Source organism: Doryrhamphus excisus, chromosome 3 (assembly GCF_030265055.1).
Source record: "Doryrhamphus excisus isolate RoL2022-K1 chromosome 3, RoL_Dexc_1.0, whole genome shotgun sequence".
NCBI lineage: Eukaryota > Metazoa > Chordata > Actinopteri > Syngnathiformes > Syngnathidae > Doryrhamphus > Doryrhamphus excisus.
Genome location: NC_080468.1, coordinates 3,369,527 through 3,394,815, shown reverse-complemented (window position 1 = coordinate 3,394,815; position 25,289 = coordinate 3,369,527). Strand labels below are relative to the sequence as shown.

Here is a 25,289-nt window from a genome sequence, read left to right as displayed (position 1 = left end):
TAGTCATGTCTACAGGGCTCTAATAATGCTTTGTTCATTTTAATCTGAAAAAAATCATTTGTCTACCCACCAACTATATGTGGTTTCTTAAGTTTTTATTATTTGTATTACTGATTGATTGATTTTCTTTATTCTTGATTTGTTCATTTATTTTTCATCTTATTTTGTGTAGAAAAATGAAAAGTAAGATATTTGAGAACAGTGGAATGTTTTATCAGAGCTTTTCTTGTAGAAAATTGAAACCAAAGCAAAGTTTATTCATTTTTCTGTTTTTAATAAATGCGTTTTATTTTTTTGATGCGGCCCAATCTCGCCGAGACCCTAGCTCCAGTGGCCCCCAAGTAAATTGAGTTTGAGACCCCTGCATTAATGTGTACTTTCTAAGAAATATAAACATAACATAACCTTTGTATTTATTTTATTTCCAGTGTGGCACTAATACCCTAATTCAAAGAAACTGATTTTTCACATCATGCGTGATCATCTTCTGCTCACCAGACAGTCGGTGGGTCGGGGTCCCGTGCAACCTGCAGCACAGTGCTCATTGCAGCAGTCACTGGGTGAAGGTCCTTTGCATCTCTTGGAGCACTGCTGTGCACAGTTCAGCCTGGTTACTGCACATTGGAGAGGACATATACTGTAAGTCATGATATTGTTTACTCACTTATTTGCGTCTTTACAAATCACAGACAAAATCTTACAAGTTTGACAGTTTTGGGGGCCCGGTGCCCAGCAGGAGCCGTTGAAGCAGCTTGAGTGACATTTTTTACCTTTGAAAGAGAATTTTTTAAAAAGACTTAAACACATATTGATATTGTGCTCTAATGGGGTAAATGCATCACTTACAAAGTGGGTTGTTGCTGGCCACCGGCAGCTGCATTTTGGGTTTATTGTCCACATTTACAATGTCGTACCACTGGATAGTCTCCACGTTGCACAGCTGGTTCTTCTCAAACATCACTCCTCCTTTGAGAATTTCTAAAAAAACAACAAAAAAAAACTTTAATTCTCTTTATGTTAGTTAGTTTGAAGTAACATAGCGGTACCAAGAAGTGCAACGGCCTAATGATATAGTCACACACCTACTCTGTAAACAACTAAAGTGCAGCCCAGCCCTAGTCATTAGTGCCAAGGAGAAGCCAGCGTTTGGAAGACATGGCCTTCTCATTGAAATCGGACAAAGAGTGGGATCATGCTGCACCTCAACCAATAAAGAATATATTTCTACTTGAAAATTACCTGTGAGCAGCTTACAGGTTTTTTGTTTAATTAAAAATATAAAATAATAATAATATTTATTGTACATAATGAAAAAAAAGCTGAAAACTGACCTGTAAGGCTGTTAAGAAGGAGCCTGTTGGTGCCCTGACCGGAGGCTTTGTCATAGTTCGCCAGCACAGTGAGCGCAAAGCCTCCCTCGTACAGCGAGTGACCACGAATGATGCGTAGGTTGTCCAGCGGAATCTTGGAGGCTGTGTTCAGGGCGATGAGGACGTAGCCACCCACTTCTTCTATTGTCTGGAGAAGTGTTGGAAACAAAGCAAACAAAATGTAACAACCAGTTCATCATGGATCTGCAACTACATCGGGTCGAGGGGTGAGGTTATGTTACTGTGATGTAATGTAATGTCAAATAAAGTTGTAATTTTAAGTTAAATGTTGCTAAAGTAAAGTTAGTTCATTAGTAGTCAAAATTCCCCTAAAGTTATCAGGAAAAACATGCTTCTCAGATCATGCAAAACATTTGAATTGCCATGAAAATATTCAGAAATGTATGAAAAGTAATCAGTGTTCCGATTCTCCACCTTCTTACATGTGTTACAATTAAGAAGTATGAATAGCATGATGAAGCGTGAGGCGCCACGAAACTTGGTTTTTCATAGTATGTTTCAACATTAACTTATTTTTACACTTGAATGTGACATGGCCTCCACTGTTAATAAATGTGTTATGTTGCTGACAGCAGGGGTGTCCAAACTTTTTCCACCAAGGGTCGCATACAGAAAAATTGAAGGACACTATTATTACTATTATGGATGCAAAAGTCAATACATTGAATGTCAATGCAGAATACTGTACAAAACAAAGACAATTAGTCAAATGTCTAATAATATATCATGAATAATGAACTAAAACTGTCTAAAAAAAAAAAATCAAGAAACAATTGCATGTTTGTATTGGGCGGGGTTACCCTGAGGAAGGACAAGTCGCGGTGTTCCTCCATGTATGTGACCTCCAGATTCTCCAGAACCACGGTGCAGTTGCTGTAGGTCTTCACCATGTTCAAGTAGTGGTCCTCTTTGGACCCCAGCAGGTTTAAACGGTTGGTGATGCCTTGGCACACTGTCAGAAGAGAAAAAACATGACAATCTTACTACATGTAACTGCATGTGACGGCACACATGATTATGGCCCCCAGTGCTATCTCACACACACACACACAAAAAGAGGCTTGTGCATTTCCTCCATCTAGTCATAACTTGGCCTGCTTTCATGTAAAAATAACCCGAGTGGGTTGCGTCTACAATTGGAATCAAATCTCCACAACAAAGCACAGATCTTGCTCATGGCTGAAAATGAGACGGCTGCATTTATACTGGCACAGGCGGGGAAACTTCCAGTCGTTGCGCAGGCTGCTTAAACCAACCACGGAACAAAACGACATCACCAGACCCACCCAGTCATCGTTTAAAACACGCTACTGATGTGTGAAAGCAAGTGTTGACCATACACTACGGTTGCATCCACACTTGTGATTCTTTACTTTGTAGACTTTGATGTTGGGATAAAGATGTTTCTTTCTGAGAAGCGCTGACACAACAGTGTCAGGGACTGTTTTTCTTGAATGATTCCTAAAGAATGAATGAGCCTTGTTGTATTTTGAGTCCAGCCAGAACCGGTCTGACGGGTCACCACTACAGTGAATGAACACACTTCCACCCAGCATGCACACTGACACACATGTATTAGCGTATAATTATTTTTTTTCCTCCTCTTTTTACTGCTAAAAGTCGAGATTTATGGGTTTGAAACAGAATCAAACAACCAGAGTCTTCCAGACGTGTAGTAGAAAAATGACAACGCTGCTGCACTGTAATATATCTTGGATAGCATTCCACAGCAGGTTTGTTCTTGACTGACAAACCATATGCAAAGAACAAAAAATATTAGGGGCACACACACAAAAAAAAGTCAGAATATTGCATGAGTTTTTATTTATTTATTTTTTTTGGGGGGGGGGCAATGAAGTTGTATATTTTCCACACAAACTCCACACAGAGATGGCCGAGGGTGGTATCAAACTCGGGTGTCCTAGCTGTGAGGCCTGCGTGCTAACCACTTGTCTTACATGCAACCGATCTGCGTCGTATGTCATCATATTTAATATTTTTGGACATAAACATGTTGTTAAATGAAAACCTCTCTGAGCATCATTATCTTCATCAAGGCACAATTTTGGACAAGATTTTGTGTAGGATCTAATTTAATTGTGTACCTAATGTGTGTGTGTGTTCATAATGTCCTTATGTACTGTATAGTTATTCTGAATTTATGCAAAACAACAAGAGCACCATGGGCATTGAATCAGCGAGAATGAGGCCACAAACATCTGTCTCCTGTCATCCTCCCTCGGCCTCCTCATTAGTTTGTCCCTGAGGGTGGTCTCTGACATGAACCGACGCTACTGCAACTGTCCTGGACCAGTCGGGCACACCAACCAGCTTTAAGTTAATTAGAAGAGCCGTGCAAGCTGTGCAATTATTCCCCTAACAAAATGGTATTAAACAAGCAAAGGAGAGGTGTGTTAACAGCCTGAATTGGGCATCTCTGGCTGATTGAACAACTCCTAATTGGCTTGTACAGCAACTATAAGCATATTTCACAGCTGGTTCCTCCTGAGGTGCAGGTGACGTCAGCAAAACCTACCCCCCCCCCCCACACGCACTCCACACTTAGGTGCTATGCAAGAGGGGAAAACAGACGAGATTGCAAAAACAAGAAAACATTCTGCCTGGAGTGATTTCATAACAGCCCTGCAGGTGGTAAATGGCCTGATACCCAGTCAGGACCATAAAGTGACTTCCTTATTAGGCCACGATGCACACGAACAAAACAAGGTCAGGCTAAATCCACACACAAACCGCCTCAAGCTTTCCTCCATGGGACAGTTTGATTTTCCTCTCACTGTAACCCAAAAATGGCCCATTCATTGAACAATATACTGACTACTACAGTGGTGTATGTACAAGTGCATCATACTGACTTTCTAATATTTTGGACTACAAAAACATGTTTGTAAACATGAACAAAAAATGTTATACCGTCATACCAAATAAAAATCCCTCATTTATCGCAGTTAATTGGTTCCCGACCCGATCATTGTTAAGTGAATTTCTGCAAAGTAGAAATTCATTATCTATAAATGGAATATTTTCATAGTAAGAGCACGGAAAATCTGTTGACAATCTTTTAAATACGATTTTTAACATTATCAGAGTTCTCTAAACATTAAATATTCCTATCACATTCACATTTACCAAATTAATAAATTCAAACCACTGCAACACAAAACATTTCGCTCATTCAAAACATTTAGGCTGGCTATTTTCCGCATTCCAAAAATTCCCTGTTTTCCCAAAATTCCACATTTTCTGGCACATTGAAATTAACGGCATTTTCCCATGTTTCTCATACAATACCCCCTATAATCATTACTGTAACATTACTGACACCTAGTGACCAGTGTAGAATACTACATACCACAATTTCAGTGTTCGGAATGCTTTACATTTGCATTTTAGTTCATTTAGCTAGTTTGGTGCTTGGAAATACTAAATTTCGTCAGGAAAATTTGCTTAAATATGCATAGTTTTACTAACAGGAGGTATTCAACTATAAAACAGCATATGACTTATACATTTTTTTTTAAAAACATGATAAAGTGAAGCTGTTGTATATTATAATATGTATATATAATATACAATATAATATATTATTTATCATCCATCAATTTTCTGCCGCCTGTTCTCAATATCGCCGTGGGTGTATGTGGGAGCCTATCATATTTATTATCTGCTAAAAGAACAGTGTACAATGCTCAAAGTACAAAGTACAATGCTGTTTTTCTCATTTTAAGTAATACAGTAATTCCTTGTTTATGACATTAGATGGTTCCAGACGCGACCGCAATCAGTGAATTTCCACAAAGTAGGATTCCTTATGTATTTACAAATCAAATGTGATACCCCAACACAATATTTTACAATCTATTCATGACCTTCTCCTGTACATAAGGTTTTTAATATTATTAGAGCCCTCTAGACATGAAATAACACCCCTATAGTTACTTTACACTCATATTACTCTATATAGTATATATAGCGAGAGGAAATAAGCCATTTAAGACATACTGTAAATAAGAATCGTATGTCTATAAATGTCTTCCGGGTGTGTGGCCAGGAAGTGACGTCGGGGATTCAGAGTTGGATTTTAGCTGCAGTACGGCCACAACAGTAGCCTGTGTTATTAATGTGATTATGATGATGACAAGGATTATTATTGTGCCTGTGAGATCATTTATACCGGTAATAAAAGCCTGTCGCTGGCGATCAAGTCTGGTTCGTACTACTAGTGACACCCAGAGGCAGTTCCTCAACATCTTGTGCTTGAAAATGCTTAATTTAGGCCAAGAGTCCTAAATTTAGCATATATGATAATATGCATTTTTTTCTCCTATTAATAGGTCGTAGTAAATCACAAACAGACAAAAAAAATTTTTATGCGATAGAGTGAGGGAGCCATGTTCAAACCGGAATGGAGTGATGTGTATCTCAGTATTAATATGACTTAAAATTACAGCGTTTTCCACAGGATCACAATCCTTTTGTGGCTTTAGCAACTTGCGTTATTGGCAATAATAATATAATGTAATGTTTAGAATTTTCTTGTATCACAAGTTTTTTAATGTCACAAACATGATGATTCTACTTTAACAATAAGGTGACCAAAATATTAGAACCATCTAAGAGGAAGATTTGATGGTTGAGCACAGGACAAAAGGGTGGGCAGGGTCTCGTGCTTACGCAGACTATGAGTGACAAAGCCAGTTAGCCGTTGCTTCACTTCCTGCTGCCCTCATATGGAGGTGTTAAGTCCAGCAGCAAGGAGTGGCTGTGTTTGTGTGCAGTAGGATTATTATACATGAACAGTATGTATCATTTAGCAGGACTTGATCAACCACACCACATTTGCTTTCTCGGGCTGCAGACCTTGTTCTGTTTACAGGGGACTAACATTGCGGGTCAAGTGTGTATGCAAGTAGATGTTTGTTTCTGGAGGCTACAGGATCTAGTGTGTGTGTGTGTGTGTGTGTGTTCATGCGCGTGTGCGTTTACACACAGAAAGAAATCGCATAAGCTTTCTTTTCATGCAGAAGTAATATAGGGCAGGGATACACATTTAGTCATTTTTATGTTGTAAATAGGCTAAAACCAACCCATGTAGATATGCTAAGACTATCAGAAATCAGCCTGCATGTTTTGTGTCATAAGTTAAACTGGTGTTACTATTACTTTTACTATTACTATGACTTTTTGTTTTTTTTAGTTTTCTTGTTTATTTTTTTATTGCCGCAGGCCACAGTTTCGAAAGAAGAAGTACATAGAAATTAAATTTTAAAAAAAATACAAAAATTTATTAATTAATCACAAATAATGTGATTAATTCTGCAATTAGCTTAAACTTGTTGACAGTCATACAATACAACCTGCAAACTTTAACCTCAACTGCCAAGCAACCAGCTTACCCAAAGTCACATTGCCTAAAAGGTTATTGCACATTGCTTGCATGCCGTTATTAAGCAAGCACCATTGGAACAATACATTTTATTATTTTACATCTTATTTTCTTCTTGCATCGCTTGACATCAAATCCATTTGAATGGGTGACACTAAACCGAGCAAAACTAAAGCAATATCTTAAAGATTTACCTCCACCCAGACAACAACGCTAAATCAAACCTTGGCCGGACATAAATTTCAGGTTTTAAGTTCCTCAATTAAAAAGCTTCAGCACACAGAGCCGGTGACCCAAGTGAGGATAAGCGGCATTAAAAAAAATGGATGGATGGATGTTCCTCAGTCACATCGTGGATCATACTGTTTTCATAGACAAAACAATAAAAAAAGTCCACAAATTCAAACCCTGGAACGATGAAATAACCCCTCAAAAGCCATGTAATGGTTTCTTTTCAGACATCTAATACGCATTTAAATCACTTTTTTTTTTTACAGTACGCAAGAGAAATGAGTGAGCTGCATTCGCTTCCTGACTCTCGCTACCTGCAATTGAATTATGCCTCATCCACAGTCTGCTCATTCAATTATGTGAAAACATATACATAATCAAAGGCCTGTTAGGATGCTAACTGGCATTCTTGTTTATTTCCCCTTCCCTGTCAACAGCATTACACCAAAGTATCTTATGTAACACTGCAAATCATCACCGAGTTGCCTTATTTAGAGCTAAATGATAACACCCTCCTTCCCATAGTTCTCATTAGATGTCCTGGGTGTACACAAATCATTTTTCACTTAAAATCAGGTTGCACTGCTGCTCACCTTTAGCATCAGAGAAAAAAAAAAACATAAAATAATCAACTTCCTCATTTCTTTCTATGCATACTTCCTCCTAAATTCTCTGAACAGCTAAGCTGCAGAAGTGGTAATACTATATTTCCTTACCTCTCTGCTGTAATACAATGGTTCACAACTGCTTTAGGTGCGGAACCCACCATCACCCCTCAAATTTTTCAACTCAAACTTCTCAAATATTTGATATTTAAAAAGGTACTGTTTAAAACAACATGAGCTGCTGTGGTGAGACGCTATCTCTCTTCATGGCACACTCTTCTCCAGCAGATATCTGCTGCTGTGTGTTGGAAGGACAGGACAGTAAGTCCCTACTCGATGTCATTCTCCTCCCGCTCAAACTGCAAGACAAGAACCAAGAACGCGAGTTGCATTCAAGGACATTACGTCAGTTCAGTGTTGCCAGGTCCACTTATTGTAAGCAACTTTAACCTTGTTAACCTTTTTTTTTGTGAAGTCACTTGCAAATTCCCAATTTTGGGCTTGTTTTCAGAGAGCGAGTCGCTTGTGTCTCTCTCGAGACCAGAGCAAAGCTGCTTCCTGCGGGCTGACGACAGACTGCGTCTCAAGTGGCATGCAAGTCTGCATTCATAACCTATATTATCCAAATTCTGGATAAAATAACTCAACTAAAATAATGGTAAGATGCATATACAAACAATAAAGTAGTCATTGCCATTGTAGCACCCAATTCCATGCAAAACCTTAAAAACAAGTCAATTGGGCCATGAACTTGAACCTGAACCTTCAGTGTTTTTCGACAATTAATTGTTATTGTTGCTATAGTTTTATGATGAATTTAAAAAATCTTCTCATTGCTTGTTTTAATATGTTGCCAGGACTTCACCTGTATTCTCATTTCGATCATCGTTTATTTTATAATTGCAATGTTTAATAAAAAACTGGATCTATACATGAACTGTATCCTACATTTTTTACGAGTGTGATTTTAAAGATATTGATATCCTGTCCGCTTTAAAAGAGGAAATACATTCTTCCTTTGAGTGGGAGATGCCTCAGGCCCAAAAGGAAACCATATCCAAGCCTCAGAGACGGAAAAAAGGGGGGGTAAGTACAAAAAGGATTTAAAAAAAAATGAAAAATGTGTGACATGTCAGGAAGATCTTTGGACTGGATCCATTCCAGGCGGCTACCCTGTGATGCTGCACCAGATGGTAGCTGATTCTCGTCTCCGGGGGAGGACAACGAACGGGCGGAATCTAACATAATGTACGACTGATGACAGGAAGCAACGAATGACGAGAAAAGGTCTAGATACTGTATGTGGTTGTGGATGGCCATGATGTATACCGCAGAACATCGTTCATTTATTTATGGGTCATAAAATATATACTGTACCAGTAATAATAATAATAAGGTCAGTTCTAATGAAAACACTGACTGTAGCTTGAATGAGTGCTTTGGGCACATTTTAACAGCTGATATAATATTACATAAAAATACAACTTAGCATCCGATACTTAAACACCAATCCCCTCTGCCAATCAGCTCCGTGTGTTGGACTTCCTGTCTTTATGAGAGACTTTTGCACCCTGCAAAACATGACTCAAAAATGTCTCACCAAGGCGATCATTTGGCAGGGTGTGGTGAGTTTGAGGCTCACAATGTGATCATCTGTCAGGCAGCGGATATAAATCCCCAGTCCCAACCTGCTGTACTTGCAAGAGTGGGCCACCTTAGTATGGTTTTGGGAGCATGCAGACACTATGTAGAATTTTAGTGCAGGAGGAACTTTTGTTGTGTACAGGGATGCGTCGGACTCTGGATGATGTGTGACGCGCAATGAGTCTGACGCATGAGCGTTTGCGACGTGCTTGAAACAGGCGATATGCACACTGATATCACACGATCTCGTAGGGAATCGTTTTCATCTGCGCTTCAGAAGGCAGCGGATGCGTGGATAAACCTGCTTTTCATTCAGGTTTTCAGTGAATAATGTGAGAAGACTAAAAATAAATGGATTGTGAAATACAAAATGTAAGTTATGGATACCAGACCTCACAGCTAGGAGACCAGGGTTCAATCCCACCCTCGGGTATCTCTGTGTGGAGTTTGCATGTTCTCCCCGTGCATGCGTGGGTTTTCTCCGGGTACTCCGGTTTCCTCCCACATTCCAAAAACATGCTAGGTTAATTAGCCACTCCAAATTGTCCATAGGTATGAATGTGAGTGTGAATGGTTGTTTGTCTATATGTGCCCTGTGATTGGCTGGCGACCAGTCCAGGGTGTACCCCGCCTTACGCCCGAAGACAGCTGGGATAGGCTCCAGCACCCCCGCGACCCTCGTGAGGAAAAGCGGTAGAAAATGAATGAATGAATGAATGAAGTTATGGATACCAGCATTTTGTTCGTGTTCTGATAAAGCGTACTGGCTTTGTTTGGGTTGAAATAAGCTATGAATATCAATGTTATAAAAATGGCCATTTTCATTTTGTAATAGTAGCTCTCACCAGAAAAAAACCTGGTGACCCCTAATATAGCTAGTAGTACATGCAAACCTTTACACTGTATGTATGTAATTAGTATCTGTATCGGCCGATTTCACTCATGGGTTAATAGTACAAAGTAAATTAAAGTAAACAATTCTTTACATAGGTACAATGAAAATGCTCAACAAACAATATGTAACTGTGCATTGACTACTCAATGACACACCTTACTGTGAGCAGACATACTATGAGCGGGCCCCCAGGTTCATTTATTGGGATTATGTACACACAGCTGTGCTGAAATAATCAGCGTAGTATACAGTATATATAATCAGTCAGATAAATTTCCCTTTTGCAAAGGCCCCAAACAATCCCATTCCTGTTATTCATAACCGACATAAGCCCACCGAGTCCTTCCCATTTGAATTCCAATAATGTGCCCCCCATTCTATTAAAATGCACTTCCTCGCATTCTCCTTGTTAAAAAGGACCATTCCAGCCAAGAAGTACCCCCCCCCCCCCCACTCCCTGTTAAAGCTATACTCCTCTTCAATCCCACAGGAAGCAGAAGAGGAAGGCCGGAGAGGGAGTGGGCGGGCGAGCACGCTCCTGCTAACTCACTCCCCAACAACCCCCCCCCCCCCCCCCCCCCTTACAAAACCGTTGCAGAGGCATGCTTGGAAAAGAGAAGAAGGCGGGAAGAAAAACAACAACCACAAGGCAAAAAAAAAAAACCTGGATTTCACACATGATTCCTGCAGCTGTGATTTGGGAATCCCCAGTTGGTTTGCTCCAAGCATTCCTGTTGCAACACAGCCAGGCCCAGGTCCGATAATGCCACATTTGGGTTAAAACGGACATAATCAACTATTGATTGTTATTTTTAGAGCAAGCGCTGGCTCATTTCTGCCAACACCTCCTCTGTTGGGAGCTTTAGCAACTCCATAAAAGGAATATTCCAGAAAAGCCCCAAGGATTGGAGTGAGAATGCTTACTCACCAGGTGAACCTCTGCTTTACACATCAGCAGGCCGTTAAACCCACTGATGAGTAGTCGCTTCAGGAGGGTTGGGGATTTGGGGGGGTGGGGGGGTGGCGCTCTGGGAATCATTCTCACCGAAGAATTTGACTGATTTAATTTGCAAGAGCAAGTTTGAGAGAATTTGTATCCGGCACCCAGTACATGACACATCAAGCTGCAATGTTTGAAATGCAACTACATGCTGCTGCCAACTCCCGGGGGGGGGGGGGGCTTCTCAAAGTATTTTCCACTAGAGCAATTGTTGGAAGCGGCGGGGGTGTTATCCTGCCCCTGATGTGCTTAACAAAGCCTCCCCAAAACAACACGGGTGCTTGTTTGGGATGATTATGACTGACTAGAGGAGGGAGAAGAGGAGGGGCGGTGTTTCAAGGCCGCCCCCTCATGCATGGACCCGGAGGGGCTGCTTTGTATCACAGGTAGCAGACATACTAGACCAGACGTTTGTTTTTCCTTATCAGCGACATTACTGAACACAAGTGGCCCAACTATGTTTGAAAACACTCTTTAGGCACCTTTAAGCACGGAAACGGTCTTTTTTTAGGACAATAAATTATATTGCCACATTGTCCACACGACAAATCCGACCAGACAGTCATGCCTCCTTTTCCTCTACATGCTACTTGACTGCTATTTCACATCCCAATTTGTTGATGCATAGCTGAAAAAACACACATACTAACATAAGCGTCTCCTGTTGTTGTTGCCTTGCACTCCACAGTCTCCACTTTGCTGCACAGGCCTGATTTCTTACTGCCCTCAGTCTCCTCTTGGATAAAATATATTTATCTGAGTAATTACAGGTACATGGCTTTTCTACCTGCAAGGTACACAAATGGCTTTGACCTTCGCACCGAATGACGACGCAACTTCAGGAGCAACTGGGGGTTTAGTATCGAGCTCAAGGATACTTCATCATGGTGACAGGGGACTGAGGATTGAAACAGCAATCTACAGGTTGTGAGATGAGCACTCTACAACCTAAGCCATGTTACCCCTAACCACTAACCAAAAAATTCATGCGATCATTATGTGTTAGTTAGCTTCTCTGTTAGAAGGATTATGGGAAAGCTACAATGGGCCAAGGGAGAATGCTACCAAGTGGGGCTGGGACCCACCAGATCCAGCAGGTAAAACTTGCTTTTTGTAAAACGCATATGAAAAAGTGCAGGACTCAGAGAGCAATGGTTCAGATTGTTTCTAGCTTGGTGGAGACCTGTGCTTTACTGAGTGCTATTCTAGTTCTGCGCAGGAAATAAGTCAATAATACACCGTGAGCATCTAACCAGTATAAATATGGGGCGCCATGACACTAGGCCAATTGTGTCTGTGCCCACTTGACTCCTCGCACCTTAGCAATCACACTCAATAGAAAATGCACAGACAGTGAGTCAGCAAATACGTAGGGTGCTTTGTTTGGTCATTTGACGCCGCAGATTTATACAGTAGAGAGCAAATGGATTTATTTGTAAAATGCAGTAGTGTACAAAAACTTACATGCTTGTTACCCGCCTATTTTTTTATCTGTTTTTATATCTATAGAATTTGCAGAGAAGACAAAGTGTTGACTGACACATTCTTGTCAGTCCGCTGAAGATTTCTCCCAAATTATGTGGTGATTCGACTAAACGCCCTAATATTACAGTGAGTGTATTGAAAAGCCGTGTGAGAAATGTCAAGTCGAAGACTTATGGAGTTTAAAGCAATTTGTCAGAAAAATAATAGCACATGCAACACAGTGTTAGCTGACTCAACCGAATATACTATGTAGCGCATACAATCGTCTCCAGCCCTGCAGCCAGTGCACTTCAGTTTTCCTCATCTTCCACAAATCTTTCCATGATGAAAACCTTGCCTTTTCTTATCATTAAAGCACACTCTGTGGGAAAAGATGGATGTGGGTCGTGAAATAAAGGTTGCGATCTTGTGTAATGTGAGACACTCCAGCATTTCAGGCTGCTGCAGCTTCTCTTGACGATCTTTCCAGACATCCATCTGCTGGTGCAGACCTAGTTGCGAGTGTGTTTTTTGGCCTTGGCCAGTAAGAGTTGGAAGATCATTGCTCAATGCCACCCCCTCTCTCACAGAAAACAGCGTGCCATGTGTGACTTTGAGAGACTTTAAAGAGTTGAGATGAAGGATTTTGGTGTCACTCTGAGACAATGGTGGTTCTGTTTTTAGCGGCATTGCTGCTTTTTCTTAGGTATCTGAGATACAGTATGTTGGCTGGTCATCAAAAGGAAGAAGTTGCCTTAGTTCCCTTCAGCAAGTGAGATATTACTTCTGCTCTGTTCATCATGTATGTTATCTTAGCGGGCCAAACACAGTACATACACTTCTTCTTCACTTTGTATACACTGGAGAAAGTGGCTAACCGTGGTCATAGATATCTTGGTTATCTGGTTTGTTCACGCTAACAAAGCTCCATTTTATGGTCCTTTCCATGATCCGATTCCCTCTTGGGCCCCAAAGGAAAGGTGGAAAAAAATCTGGCAGTTATCCTCCCATCTCGTCAGGTGTCGTGTTCACACGCAAAAAAAAGGGAACAAGGCCAGTGTTGTTTGATTTTCACAATACATTTTAAAGATTGGGTTTTTATTACATGTTAGATGCCTTTCCGACCAACCCAGTTTAGGTTTTTGGGCTGGGTGAGCTCAGATTGAAATAATCATCAATAGCTAAAAAAACATACAACACAAACAAAGCACTAATAAAGCAATTACATGGACAAATGAACATTTAACCTAATTTTTACCTTCAATGAAGACAAAAACAAGTGGAGAAGGTGGGGAGGAAGGGACACCAGTTTCGTTCTTTCCGATGAGTTATTTCTTAAACTCAATAATGTTTGCCAACGTCTTTATCAAATTGCTGGCACACCCAACTTTCTTCTGCCCCATGGTGGGTTCATTTTCTATACCGCTTATCCTCACGACAGTCGCGGCATACTGGAGCCTATCCCAGCTGTTTTCGGGCGAGAGACGGGGCAATCACAGGACACATATAGACAAACAACCATTCACACTCACATTCATACCTATGGACAATTTGGAATTGCCAATTTGGAATCGAACCTGGGTCTCCTAGCCGTGTGGCCTGCACGCTAACCACTCGAATACCGTGCAGCCACAGTGAGGGGGCATGAGGGGGGGGCACTGTCTGTCAATCAAAAATGCACAGACAGTGAGTCAGTAATGCATACTGTGCTTTGTTGGGGCACTACATTCCGCTGAATGATACAGTAAAGAGCAAACAGATGAGTTTATTACACACAATATTGTACAATAATTGAGACAGCGTACGAAAACCAGAGCCAAATTTTGGCAAAAATGTTCAAATCATACGAAAAGCGGGGCTTTTGAAAACTGAGGTTTGATTGTATTTATTATTGTTTTTCTCATTTTTATGCTGTGTCCTTCAGTGCCCAGAAAGGCACCCATGATGTTCTAGTCATTTAATTTTATTTGTTTATTATTGTGGTTGTTGCTTGCACTGCACTGGATCATACTGAACACTATTATGTTGCATTTTGGGACAAGGTTTGACTATTCGATTATTAATCAGTTTCTAGAGTAGTCGTTGGCTTATATGCATCTTTACATGATACAAAGTTGGTCTCCATCTCAAATGTATACTGGTTGAGGGAAGCAAAGGAAGTCAAGAGGTGTACAGCGACACTCCTCACTGGCTATTTGTGGTTTCTGTTAGTGGGACCACTTCCCCTTGAGGTCAGTCTGAGGTGTATCTCTTCAATTCTTCTGGTTATACAAAGGAATCCCCTACAGCGAGGAGAACAATGGTTCCACAAATGTCTTAGAAGCTTGTCAAGCTGCTGATGTATAGGACATCTCGGCTGCTTCCTGTGTGGTCCTCTTTGAGCTGGTCTTTTAGACTAAATGGGTCGTCTTGTTAGTGGATACATTTTTTTCTACAGAAATTAGCTAAATTTTTCAGAAAAGCTCAAGGAAAGTGATCCGGCATGCTGAGGCACTTTCGATCATGTTTTGACACAGTCGGACTTGGCAAAATCAAACAATTTCATCGTGTTGTGGGTGCATGTGTTTACATAAAAGTGCATCTCTAATTCTTAATTATGCTCGACCTGATCAGGCTTGCCTGGTATTTAATCACTACCCCCCCGTCCACACACACACACACTTGATGTTTAAGATGCAAAATGAGCAATTTAAAAGTACAGACATGCAAAAGTACTTATTGACTGATCCATTCCATGCACGCCCGTTTCTTATTGCCCATTACATGTTTAGGAAGGCCTTCTATTAATATTTTGCATGCTCATCTTACACTATTTGAATTGGAACTGGAAATAATGAGGTGGAACTTTGTTGAATATGCAAGTGGGGGACAAGATAAATGCTTTGACATTCCTTCTATATGCAGACTAAACGCCCCCCCTCTCGGAATGGCGACAAAAGCTTCATTCAGGACTTTGTTGGCCTTCTTTGACACAGACTTATCTGTCTAGTCTGACCTTAATTTGCCATGTAGACATGACTTTACGACCCTGCGTCAACACGCAAAAGGCATCCCAGAGAGCTTTCAGGCGACACTTTTTGGAGCTTTGCTGAGGGCATCTAACAACCAATGTGTGAAAGGATGAGAAACATAAGTATGGGCCCTGAAGCTGCCATCTAATTTGGAAATATTTAGCTTAACAAGCTGCATGACAAACATTTTAAACAGGGACTACACTTCCTTCTCCAACTCCCTGTCCGCCAGCATGCATGAGGATGATGTGCATGAATGCATTTTGGACTGAGTGTGTAGATTATTTACCGTTTTCTTATTTTTACGCTTGTTTTGACAGTTAAGTTCACATGTAAGCTAAAACATTTCCTACACAGTCAAGAAAGGCTTTATGAGGGTGACAGTTTGACCCTGGAACAGACCAGTTCCATTTCTGGTATTTCCAATAATAGGAAGAATAACTAATAATTGTCAAAAACTGAACAAACAAAAGGTTGACCATGTTTTTGCAATGGATTTTGTTCAATTATAGAGACTTCACTATTTTATAGCATTTTTTACCCTAGTTTAGCATGTTAGCATCCTAAATCAGATAATAGCGGGGCTGCAGGAGTGCATTCTCTAACATTCTCTCCTGCAGTTCCTTTCACACAGTTAACGCTACAGGACTTTATTTGTGTCATCCTGGTCGACAATACCTCACCTGTGTGTAAAAGATGATCCACCATATTATTTTGCCGTTTTCCCCGTGCATGCGTGGGTTTTCTCCGGGTACTCCGGCTTCCTCCCACATTCCAAAAACATGCTAGGTTAATTGGCGACTCCAAATTGTCCATAGGTATGAATGCGAGTGAGAATGATCTATATGTGCCCTGTGATTGGCGGGCGACAAGTCCAGGATGTACCCTCCCTCTCGCCTGAAGCCAATATGCTCCAGCATACCTGTGACCCCAGTGAGGATAAGCGGCATAGAAAGTGTAAGTATATTATTTTATTCATATTGCATTGTATTTTATTTAAGTGTGTTTTTTTTCTTCTGCAATTGAGCTACTATAACCAAGCAATTTCCCTTTTGGATCAATAAAGTCTGTCTAAGTCTGAGTCTGAGTCTAAATGTGGTCTTTGGAGATTGGAGAACACTAATCCATGTGTTAGTTATCTTCAACAACACCCCCCAGACAAACCCTTAGGCCCAAAGAGCTACTATATAATCCATCCAGCAGGTTCTGGTAGGAGCCCCAAGGCACCGACATCATTATCATGTTAAAAACAGGTGGTACCCGCATATCATAAATTGTTGAATGTGGTCAGATCATCTATCCTATGAGGCCAACTATCAACACCTTACCAAGCATACAAACACAATAGATAACAGTCTTCCGTCAAGTGCTTTAGAACTCCTTAATTGTGTCGTTTGTGTTTGCCTAAAGCTTTGTCTTCAACATTGTACAAAAACACACCAGCAAATTATCTTGTCATGCGCTTGTAAAGTATAATTTTTCCAGCTGTGAATTACAATGATAGGGGCTGCCGGCAGTGTAACATGATGGGCTGCTACGGAGGAAGAAAACAAGATGTCATTCCTTGCATCTCTCTCTGAAACGCTTATGAGCACGACATCACCTCCTGGGTATTACAACGGCATTGTAAACTTTGCAGCTATTTTAAGACCAACTGATGGAAGATGTCACATAATATTTGGAGCTGGTGCAAGACGGTGATTAGATTCATAAAGTCCCACGGCAGTAAAGTGTATTGTCCTCCACAGATGCCATGTTTTAACGTTCCCTAATTGCCTCGTGGGCTGCAACAACACCACCGATGCTTCATTGCAGTCAGAATTAATTTCCTGGTGGGACACTTAAGTGCAACATCTCCATTACCACATGCTTTCATGATTAAATCCGAAGACCCAGTAGGGGGGGAAAGACTCTTGTAGTGTTTGCCACCATAAAAAACTGTTGTCATTACATAATGTGCACATGGACTCTGTTTTAACTGCACTGTCTCACAGCTGTTCAACCTCCATGAATGTCACCGCTCTCTCCTTTAATTACCACAACAAACCACTTGATGATAATCATTGTATGGTGAAGATAGAGAATGCTCTCCTGGTACAAATACCCTGGAGTGCAGAACTGGACCCGTGCCAGGCGGGAAGGCTTAGCCCTCTTGACCTGGAGAATATCAACTTTATTAACAACTCAATCGCTAAGCTGATTAGAGGGCAGCTCTACATGAAATATGAAATCTCCTGTGAGCTTTTATCCGAGCCTGATGTTCAATCAGCAACCCAGACCATTTCTACAAGATCTAAATTCTAATTGGGTCAAAATACACAAAAACTCAGACGAGGGCGTATTCTCACTAGGCCATTTGTACTGCCTTGCACTCACATTGAGTCTTTGTGTCACAACCCGTTCAGGATTTTGCCTCGGATTTTTTTAAAGCTGTGGTGTGAGCTGATGCTTCTGCATTTTTTTAATATAACAAATAACAATTTTATGACTTATTGTTAAACTTATTTAACTGATTCAAACAACCATCGGAAAATGAACCGAGAACATTGCAAAACTGTTTAATGGCAAAGTTGCTGAGAGCACTTAAACTGAGAGTCTAAATGGTTGAGCCTCCCTTTGTTACCTGATCTATATTTAGTCAAACAGTATACAACATGTGTACTATTTGACACAAACCTACAGTTGGACAAACATTGGAGGTTTGCCCTGGAAAGGAGAGGAATGCAGCTGCAGCAAGACGGAGTATATGTGTGTGAATGAGAGGGACCCAAGTGGAAGAGTGAGGTTACAGGGAGAAGAGATACAGAAGGTGGAGAATTTTAAGTACTCCGGGGCAACAGTTCAGAACAATGGAGATTGTGATAAGGAGGTGAAGAAGCATGTGCAGGCAGGATGGAACGGGGGGGGGGGGGGGGGGGGTGTCAGGTGTGATGTGTGATAGAAGAGTTTCAGCTAAAATGAAAGGAAAAGTATACAAAACTGTGGTGAGACCAGCCATGTTGTTTGGTCTAGAGACAGTGGCAGACACTGGAGGTAGCAGAGATGAGGATGCTGAGGTTCTCACTGGGAGTGACCAGGATGGATAGGATCAAGAAGGAGTACATCAGAGGGACATTGAATGTTAGCGGCCTTGGAGATAAAGTCAGTGAGGCCAGACTGAGATGGTTCGGATAGCTTTTTGGGTATAGCGGAGATGGGGATCTGACCATTTCCGAATCTGGTGAAGTCATCATGCAAATTAGATGAGTGAATTTACTGCCATCACAAACGATGGGTGATGACTTTTCTCATTTAAAGTGTGCATTTATCTGTAACCATTTTCAAGCTACAACCATTTGAAATAGTAATACCAAAACTCAATATTTTCTAGAAAAAAACCTCTGGTGCTGAAAGAGTTAATAATGAAACGTGTTTGTAAACCACTGTATTACATATAGTATGCTAGTATGTCTTCATCATTGTCCTAATTATGTACTTGTTGGACAAATGCCTTCAACACAAGAGGCCATCACTTCATAACACTACAACAGCTTTCCCAACTTTCTGGATTATTATTATCTATAAATTGCGGTTATCATAAATAACTGCCGTGAGGAGCAATCGGATTCTTTACACAACTCAACCAGGTGACATAATCTGTCACATTTAGGCTCGATGGTGGTAAAAATGCTACTTTATACAAGCAGTTCGAAAGTGCCACGACTTTGACAAAATATCAAACTGATAATCTTTTCCTCTTCTGTATTGAAATGTGAGAGATTTGCCGTAATCCTAAAAACAATGAAAGCCGTATTGCTACAATAAGCTGGTCATCCTGTGCTCATGTGCATTAGGGATTTAAGGATTTATCCACCAACGCGTCCTTCATATTAGTTTCATCTTTGATGGATTAGCATTCAGATAACTCTCAGCAGGTTCACTTTATGCCTGAACTTTTTTGGGAGTGGGAAGAGACACTTGAGAGACAATAAAACGAAGAGTTTTTTATTAGCCATGACTGCCTAGCATGTCATCTGGGAAATAACCACGGCGGTCATAACATGCGGTGGGGCTGTGGGTCATTTTATGAGCTTACCGCAAATGATGGTGGTTCCTATATGAGGCTGTATATGCATGAAAGAGGTGGAGCTTGATGATTTATGTCCATTATGTAACTGAATAAGATTTGACACCAAACTACTCGCATAATCATAAATGTATATTTCTGAATCAACATAATTTCCGTTCTAGTTCATAACAAAAGATGCTAAAAGTTAGGGCTGTCAATCATACCGTGAGAACAGAAAAAGCCTTTCCGACAGCAACAATTGTCCAAAATATCTAACTAAGATGGAGAAGTAGGGCGACAAGCCGATAAACTGAACTACATTCAATTCTATAGCCTGACATCTTTTTCCAATAATGTTTGCCTTTGTCTTGGAAAACATGACAGAGCATTACACTAAAATTGACCGCATGCAGGAACTAGAATTTCTTTGGGAATATAAATTAGGCTCAGTTGTTCTCCTCTGGTTTCAATACAACGCCGCTGCCGTTTTTGTTTAGAGGATATATTTAGGAGCTCTGTCCTTTTTTTGACTCCCAAAATGTGTTTGATTTATGAAACCTGCAGCAGAGAGACTCAACCTGCATGTTGTGCACCACAGCAAATACAGCAGAGCGTAGCGGTGGATGATTCATGCTGATAGGAACTTGGGGTCATTAGGAAGTACGGTAACACCTCTGGTCACTTTCTCCCCTGACATCTGGCCTTCAGCAGCCCTGAGTCACACCATAAACATCAATGTCTCCTCTTGTAATGCCTAGGAACATTATTCCAACCAAGGATTCTCAGAAGGAGACTCAAATTGTCCTGATGTATTGAGCATCATGTCATACAGTCACAGGTCAACTCTGCATTAAGAACAAGGCAAGCATTAGCAGAATTATAATTAAAATTAACTTTTTGAGATTGTTTCCTGATTGACGAGACATCTTAAGGCCGTATGTTATTTATTTTCACTGTTATGATTGAGGGCGGCACGGCGGACGAGTGGTTAGCGCGCAGACCTCACAGCTAGGAGACCAGGGTTCAATTCCAACCTTGGGCATCTCTGTGTGGAGTTTGCATGTTCTCCCCGTGCATCTCCGGGTACTCCGGTTTCCTCCCACATTCCAAAAACATGCTAGGTTAATTGGCCACTCCAAATTGTCCATAGGTATGAATGTGAGTGTGAATGGTTGTTTGTCTATATGTGCCCTGTGATTGGCTGGCGACCAGTCCAGGGTGTACCCCGCCTCTCGCCCGAAGACAGCTGGGATAGGCTCCAGCACCCCCGCGAGCCTCGTGAGGAAAAAGCGGTAGAAAATGAATGAATGAATGAATGTTATGATTGAGCCACATGCATTCTGCCTGGCAACAAGTATAATCGTGTTGAGCTACACTGGTACATAACTAAATCTTAGTTAAATTATGTTTTTCCACATACTATAAGTGCCCCAGTTCACTCCTCCATTCAATTAAACACAGACTCTCCTATAGCTGCCAGGGGCGTAGTCTAAGAAAGCAAATGACCAGTGGAGTCTCAAATGAGCACCAGTTTAAAAACCTTGTCAATGGTTTATTAACAATGTACTGCATTTGAAGTCCCATGAGTGGTCAGAAACCAGCGGTTTTATTTACCCCTGCATACACTATAAAAAGGTTGGTTGTGCTATTCAACTCATACATGCTACACTTGCCATGCTACAGTTTACACATCCACACTATCGGTGCTGACTGAGCAGCTTGCTCCTTACCATTATTACAACATTGGTTCTGTTGCTGCCGTGTTGTGCAATTTATTGAATGTGGTCAACAAGAGCTCGGTTTTGAATTTATACTTTCCGATGCACTCCAAATAATGACTAAAGTTAAAGGTTTAAGTTGTTGTATATACGCAACAAAATATAAACATACAATAAATCCAGTATTATTTTTGTTCCCAACTTTCATGACATGGACTCAAAGATGTAAAACTTTTTCAATGTACACAAAAAGCCAATTTCTTTCAAATATTGTTAACAAATCTGTCTAAATCAATGAGCACTTCTCCTTTGCTGGGCTAATCTACACTACATGAGTGAAAAAGCGATTGCCAAAACTAATAACTTGGCAAACCTTACCAGCAACAACTGCAATTAAAAGTCTCTTACAGCGCTGTGGAAATATTTTGGCCCACTCATCTTTGCAGAATTGTTGTAATTTAGCCGCATTGGAGGCTTTTCCAGCATGGAGCGCCTTTTAAGGCCATGCCACAGCATCTCAATAGCATTCGGGTGAGACTTTGACTAGGCCACTCCAAAGCTTTCATTTTGTTTTTCTTCAGCCATTCAGAGGCGGACTTGTCAGTGTGTTTTGGATCATTGTTCTGCTGCAGAAATCAAGTTCGTTTCAGCTTCACAAACACATCGCTGGACATTCAGGATTTTTGGGTAGAAAAAAAAATTCCAAAAAGATCCGCTGAGGCGACTCGGTAATCAGTAAAAAGCCAAAAGCTGAATTCATGGTTCAATTTATCGCAGCAAGTCTTTCAGGTCCTGAAGCAGCAAAACAGCCCCAGACCATCACACTACCACCACCACATTTTACTGTTGGTATGATGTTTGTTTTCTGAAATGCAGCATTACTTTTAAGCCAGATGTAATGAGACACACATCTTCCAAAAAGGTCTCATTCAGCAGTGGTTTTCATCGGCCATGCAGTCCGTTTTTGCCCAATGTCTTTCTTATGCTGAAGTCATGAACAATGACCTCAATGAAAGTGAGGCCTGCAGTTATTTGGGTGTTGTTGTGGGGTCTTTTGTGACCTCTTTGATGAGTTGTTGCTGAGCTCTCACTGTGGTTCACTGGAGTCTCAAAACTTCAGAAATGGCTATATAACCTTTTCCAGACTGATAGATCTCAGGATGGGGGGTGGGGTCTCGGGGGGCAATAATTTTTTTTTCCACATACCCTTTTGTGTCCGGCAGTTGTGTTGCCACTGACTAATATTTAAATGTGTTTGATGAGCTGAAACATTTAAGTGTCAACAATTTCAGGATGAATAATGAGAACGACGCAGAGTTATTGTGGAGCTGTGGTTGTTCTGTTGGAGCTATGACCTAAAGTTGCCTTTGAGTTTTGACCCCTATGAGCTTAATAAACAACTATAATTAGAGCATGTAGTAGTTTTTGAATTTTAAAAAAACATACAGAAGCTCAACTCCTCTGTTATGAATCATCGGTACCTCAGATGGTTACAGTCTGTAATGCACTCCACTCCTAACTGCTGAAAGACTTGATTCATCAACAATCCACATTGTTTATGGTGGTTAAAACACCAGATGCAAATTTCAAAAAGTGTAATTTCATCACAACAAAGTGTAGTCTGCAGCTACAGGGCCCTTTAAATCATAGCTAGCGCACAACATAGACTTGTGGAGCACAGCTCAAGAAAGCCAATGGAAAAACGGAGTTGATGATTTCCTGTGATTTATCCTTTAGGGCCCTAAAGAAGGCAGAAAATCCCCAAAGGATCCACACCTGTTTGCTTTATGAGAAAGTCTTTGAGTAAATGACATACTGATCATCTTCTTCATCTTAAAACTATTTCTTAAACACTAATAATTTAGCTCATTATGCCTCAAAGATCAAAGAGAGACATTGCATTCCTGTGCTCCACAAATTATCATTTGCTTTTATTAGTGTGTCTTTATTAGGTGCACATGTAAAATCTAATTTAATATAAAACAAACAAAAACCGTTCAGATTTGAGGTATTTATTCATGAATAATATTTAATTAATGTTGTGGTTGTAGTTGCATTATAGCTATTGGAACATGCTATCTTCTTTATTATGATGATTAGTCTTGTAAACGACAGACTTCCTGTACTTCCTGTCTTGGATCTCATTGGGTTGAGCAGGTGTGCCTGATACTTGGGCAGATTGCATGCTTAAATGTGGGTTTATTAGGATTAAGCAGGTCATTTTGTTTGCAGTCAAGCCAAACACCATAAAACACTTGGAAAAACAAAACAATCATTCCTCAGGTTTGCACAGTAGAATGCTAAGAAAGAAACACACACACACACACATTGGCGCAGTAAAATGCTACAAAAATGCAGTCTACTTTATCCAGATGTGAAAAAGCCGTTTCAGGCCAAGAGTGACGCTGCTTTACCGGAACCAAGGATCTGCCGGGTTGAGCAGCGAGACTGTGAGAAACTTTCCCCCCCTTCAACACTACATCGACTTTCCCAGGCTGAGATTTGTTTAGTGCAAAACGACAAAGCCTTACAAAGCCGTTCTAAAGCTACTGATTCTAGTCCCGGGCAGACTTACCTTTCTTTTCCGCCAGAACCGTAGAACCCAGGAGGAGCAGAGAGGTGAGTGTCAGCCAGTCCACCAGGCGGACGGCCATCGTCTTCGGGATAAACAAAGTTACCGAGGAAAAGCGGCGATGTTCTCCACTGCTTGTGGAAAGACGCATTACTTCTTCGTCTCCTTTTCCTTTCCTTTTCTTCCCTCACTCCAACTTTGACAGCTCCTCCTCCAAGCACTCACTTCACGCAGCACTTTCAGGGCGCGAGGAGGAACGGTGATGACGTCACAAAGAGGAGGACACTACGGCCTCAGGTATGCGTACACGCACTCGACAGCGCCTCCCTCCCTCCTCGCTCCTCGTTCCTCGTTCCTCGTTCCTAGCCCCTTCCTCTGCAGTCTCTCACCGGACACTTCATTAGATACACCTGCACCACACAAACAATAGCTGGATTTGGTAGTTATGTCTCTTTTTTTCAATATGGTGCCTATTTTAATTTATTTTAAACTCGAGTTTTCCAATATCCAATATAATACAACAGCTCTGCATTTGAAAGTAAATACAAGATGCTTACAAGTCACTAGCCACTTTATTGGATACAACTACACAACGTTTTTTTTTTACTTTTTTCAATACAATGCCTAAAAACCGTAATTTTTTAAATGCATGGCTTGGAAAACTTAGATTTGTCATTTTAATACTGTTTTATTCACTTCACTTAGAAGTATCCCAGGATTTTTGACAATATGGTGCTCCAAACAGGTCAATTTTATTATTACAACTGCAATACGATGCATACAATAGAACTTTATTAGGTACACTTACACAACAGGTCTAACTTTAAAGGGACCTATTGTGCGTTTTCACTTTTCTGACCTATAAATGTAGTTATAATGCTGTATTATCACGTTAAATGATGCCAAAGTTTCAGATAATGAGGTTTGTGCATTTGGAAGTGAGCCCTGGAAGAAGTTTGGGATGAGTCAAAACGCTTGGTTTCAAAAGGCGTGGTAAAACCTCCCCTTTGTGATGTCACAGAAGGGCGGATTTCCTTATATGGTTTATAGTTAGGAAGCACTTTGGGCGTATGACCAATCACAGCGGAGTGGACATGCCCTGAAGTGGCCCGTGGGTGGAATAAATTAAAACAAAGAATTTTGGCAGGAAGCACAAATCAAAGGAAATACAGATGGAATAGGTACAGATTCTGGAAAATCTGTTTTCTGTGCTGGTTATTGTGTGTAGCTGCTCTTTAGGAGACCACAACTCAATACAAAGGGCCGAAAAATGGTGTCCAAAGACCTTTGTCAATATGATGCTTCA

General features: G+C 40.8%; 1 protein-coding gene across 2 annotated transcripts in view; it reads right to left on the bottom strand.

The window, feature by feature from the left end:
- Positions 1-24,212, bottom strand: part of egfra (epidermal growth factor receptor a (erythroblastic leukemia viral (v-erb-b) oncogene homolog, avian)) — a 46,727-nt gene extending 22,515 nt beyond the window's left edge. For both annotated transcript variants that reach the window (XM_058067147.1, XM_058067148.1), the window contains exons 1-6: positions 23,987-24,212; positions 2,192-2,343; positions 1,332-1,518; positions 847-978; positions 702-770; positions 496-614 (exon numbers count right to left, since the gene is read on the bottom strand). In XM_058067147.1, coding sequence (XP_057923130.1) covers positions 496-614; positions 702-770; positions 847-978; positions 1,332-1,518; positions 2,192-2,343; positions 23,987-24,134 — 807 coding nt within the window. In that variant the 5' untranslated portion in view covers positions 24,135-24,212. The remainder of the gene's footprint in view (positions 1-495; positions 615-701; positions 771-846; positions 979-1,331; positions 1,519-2,191; positions 2,344-23,986) is intronic.
- Positions 24,213-25,289: the final 1,077 nt, after the last annotated feature.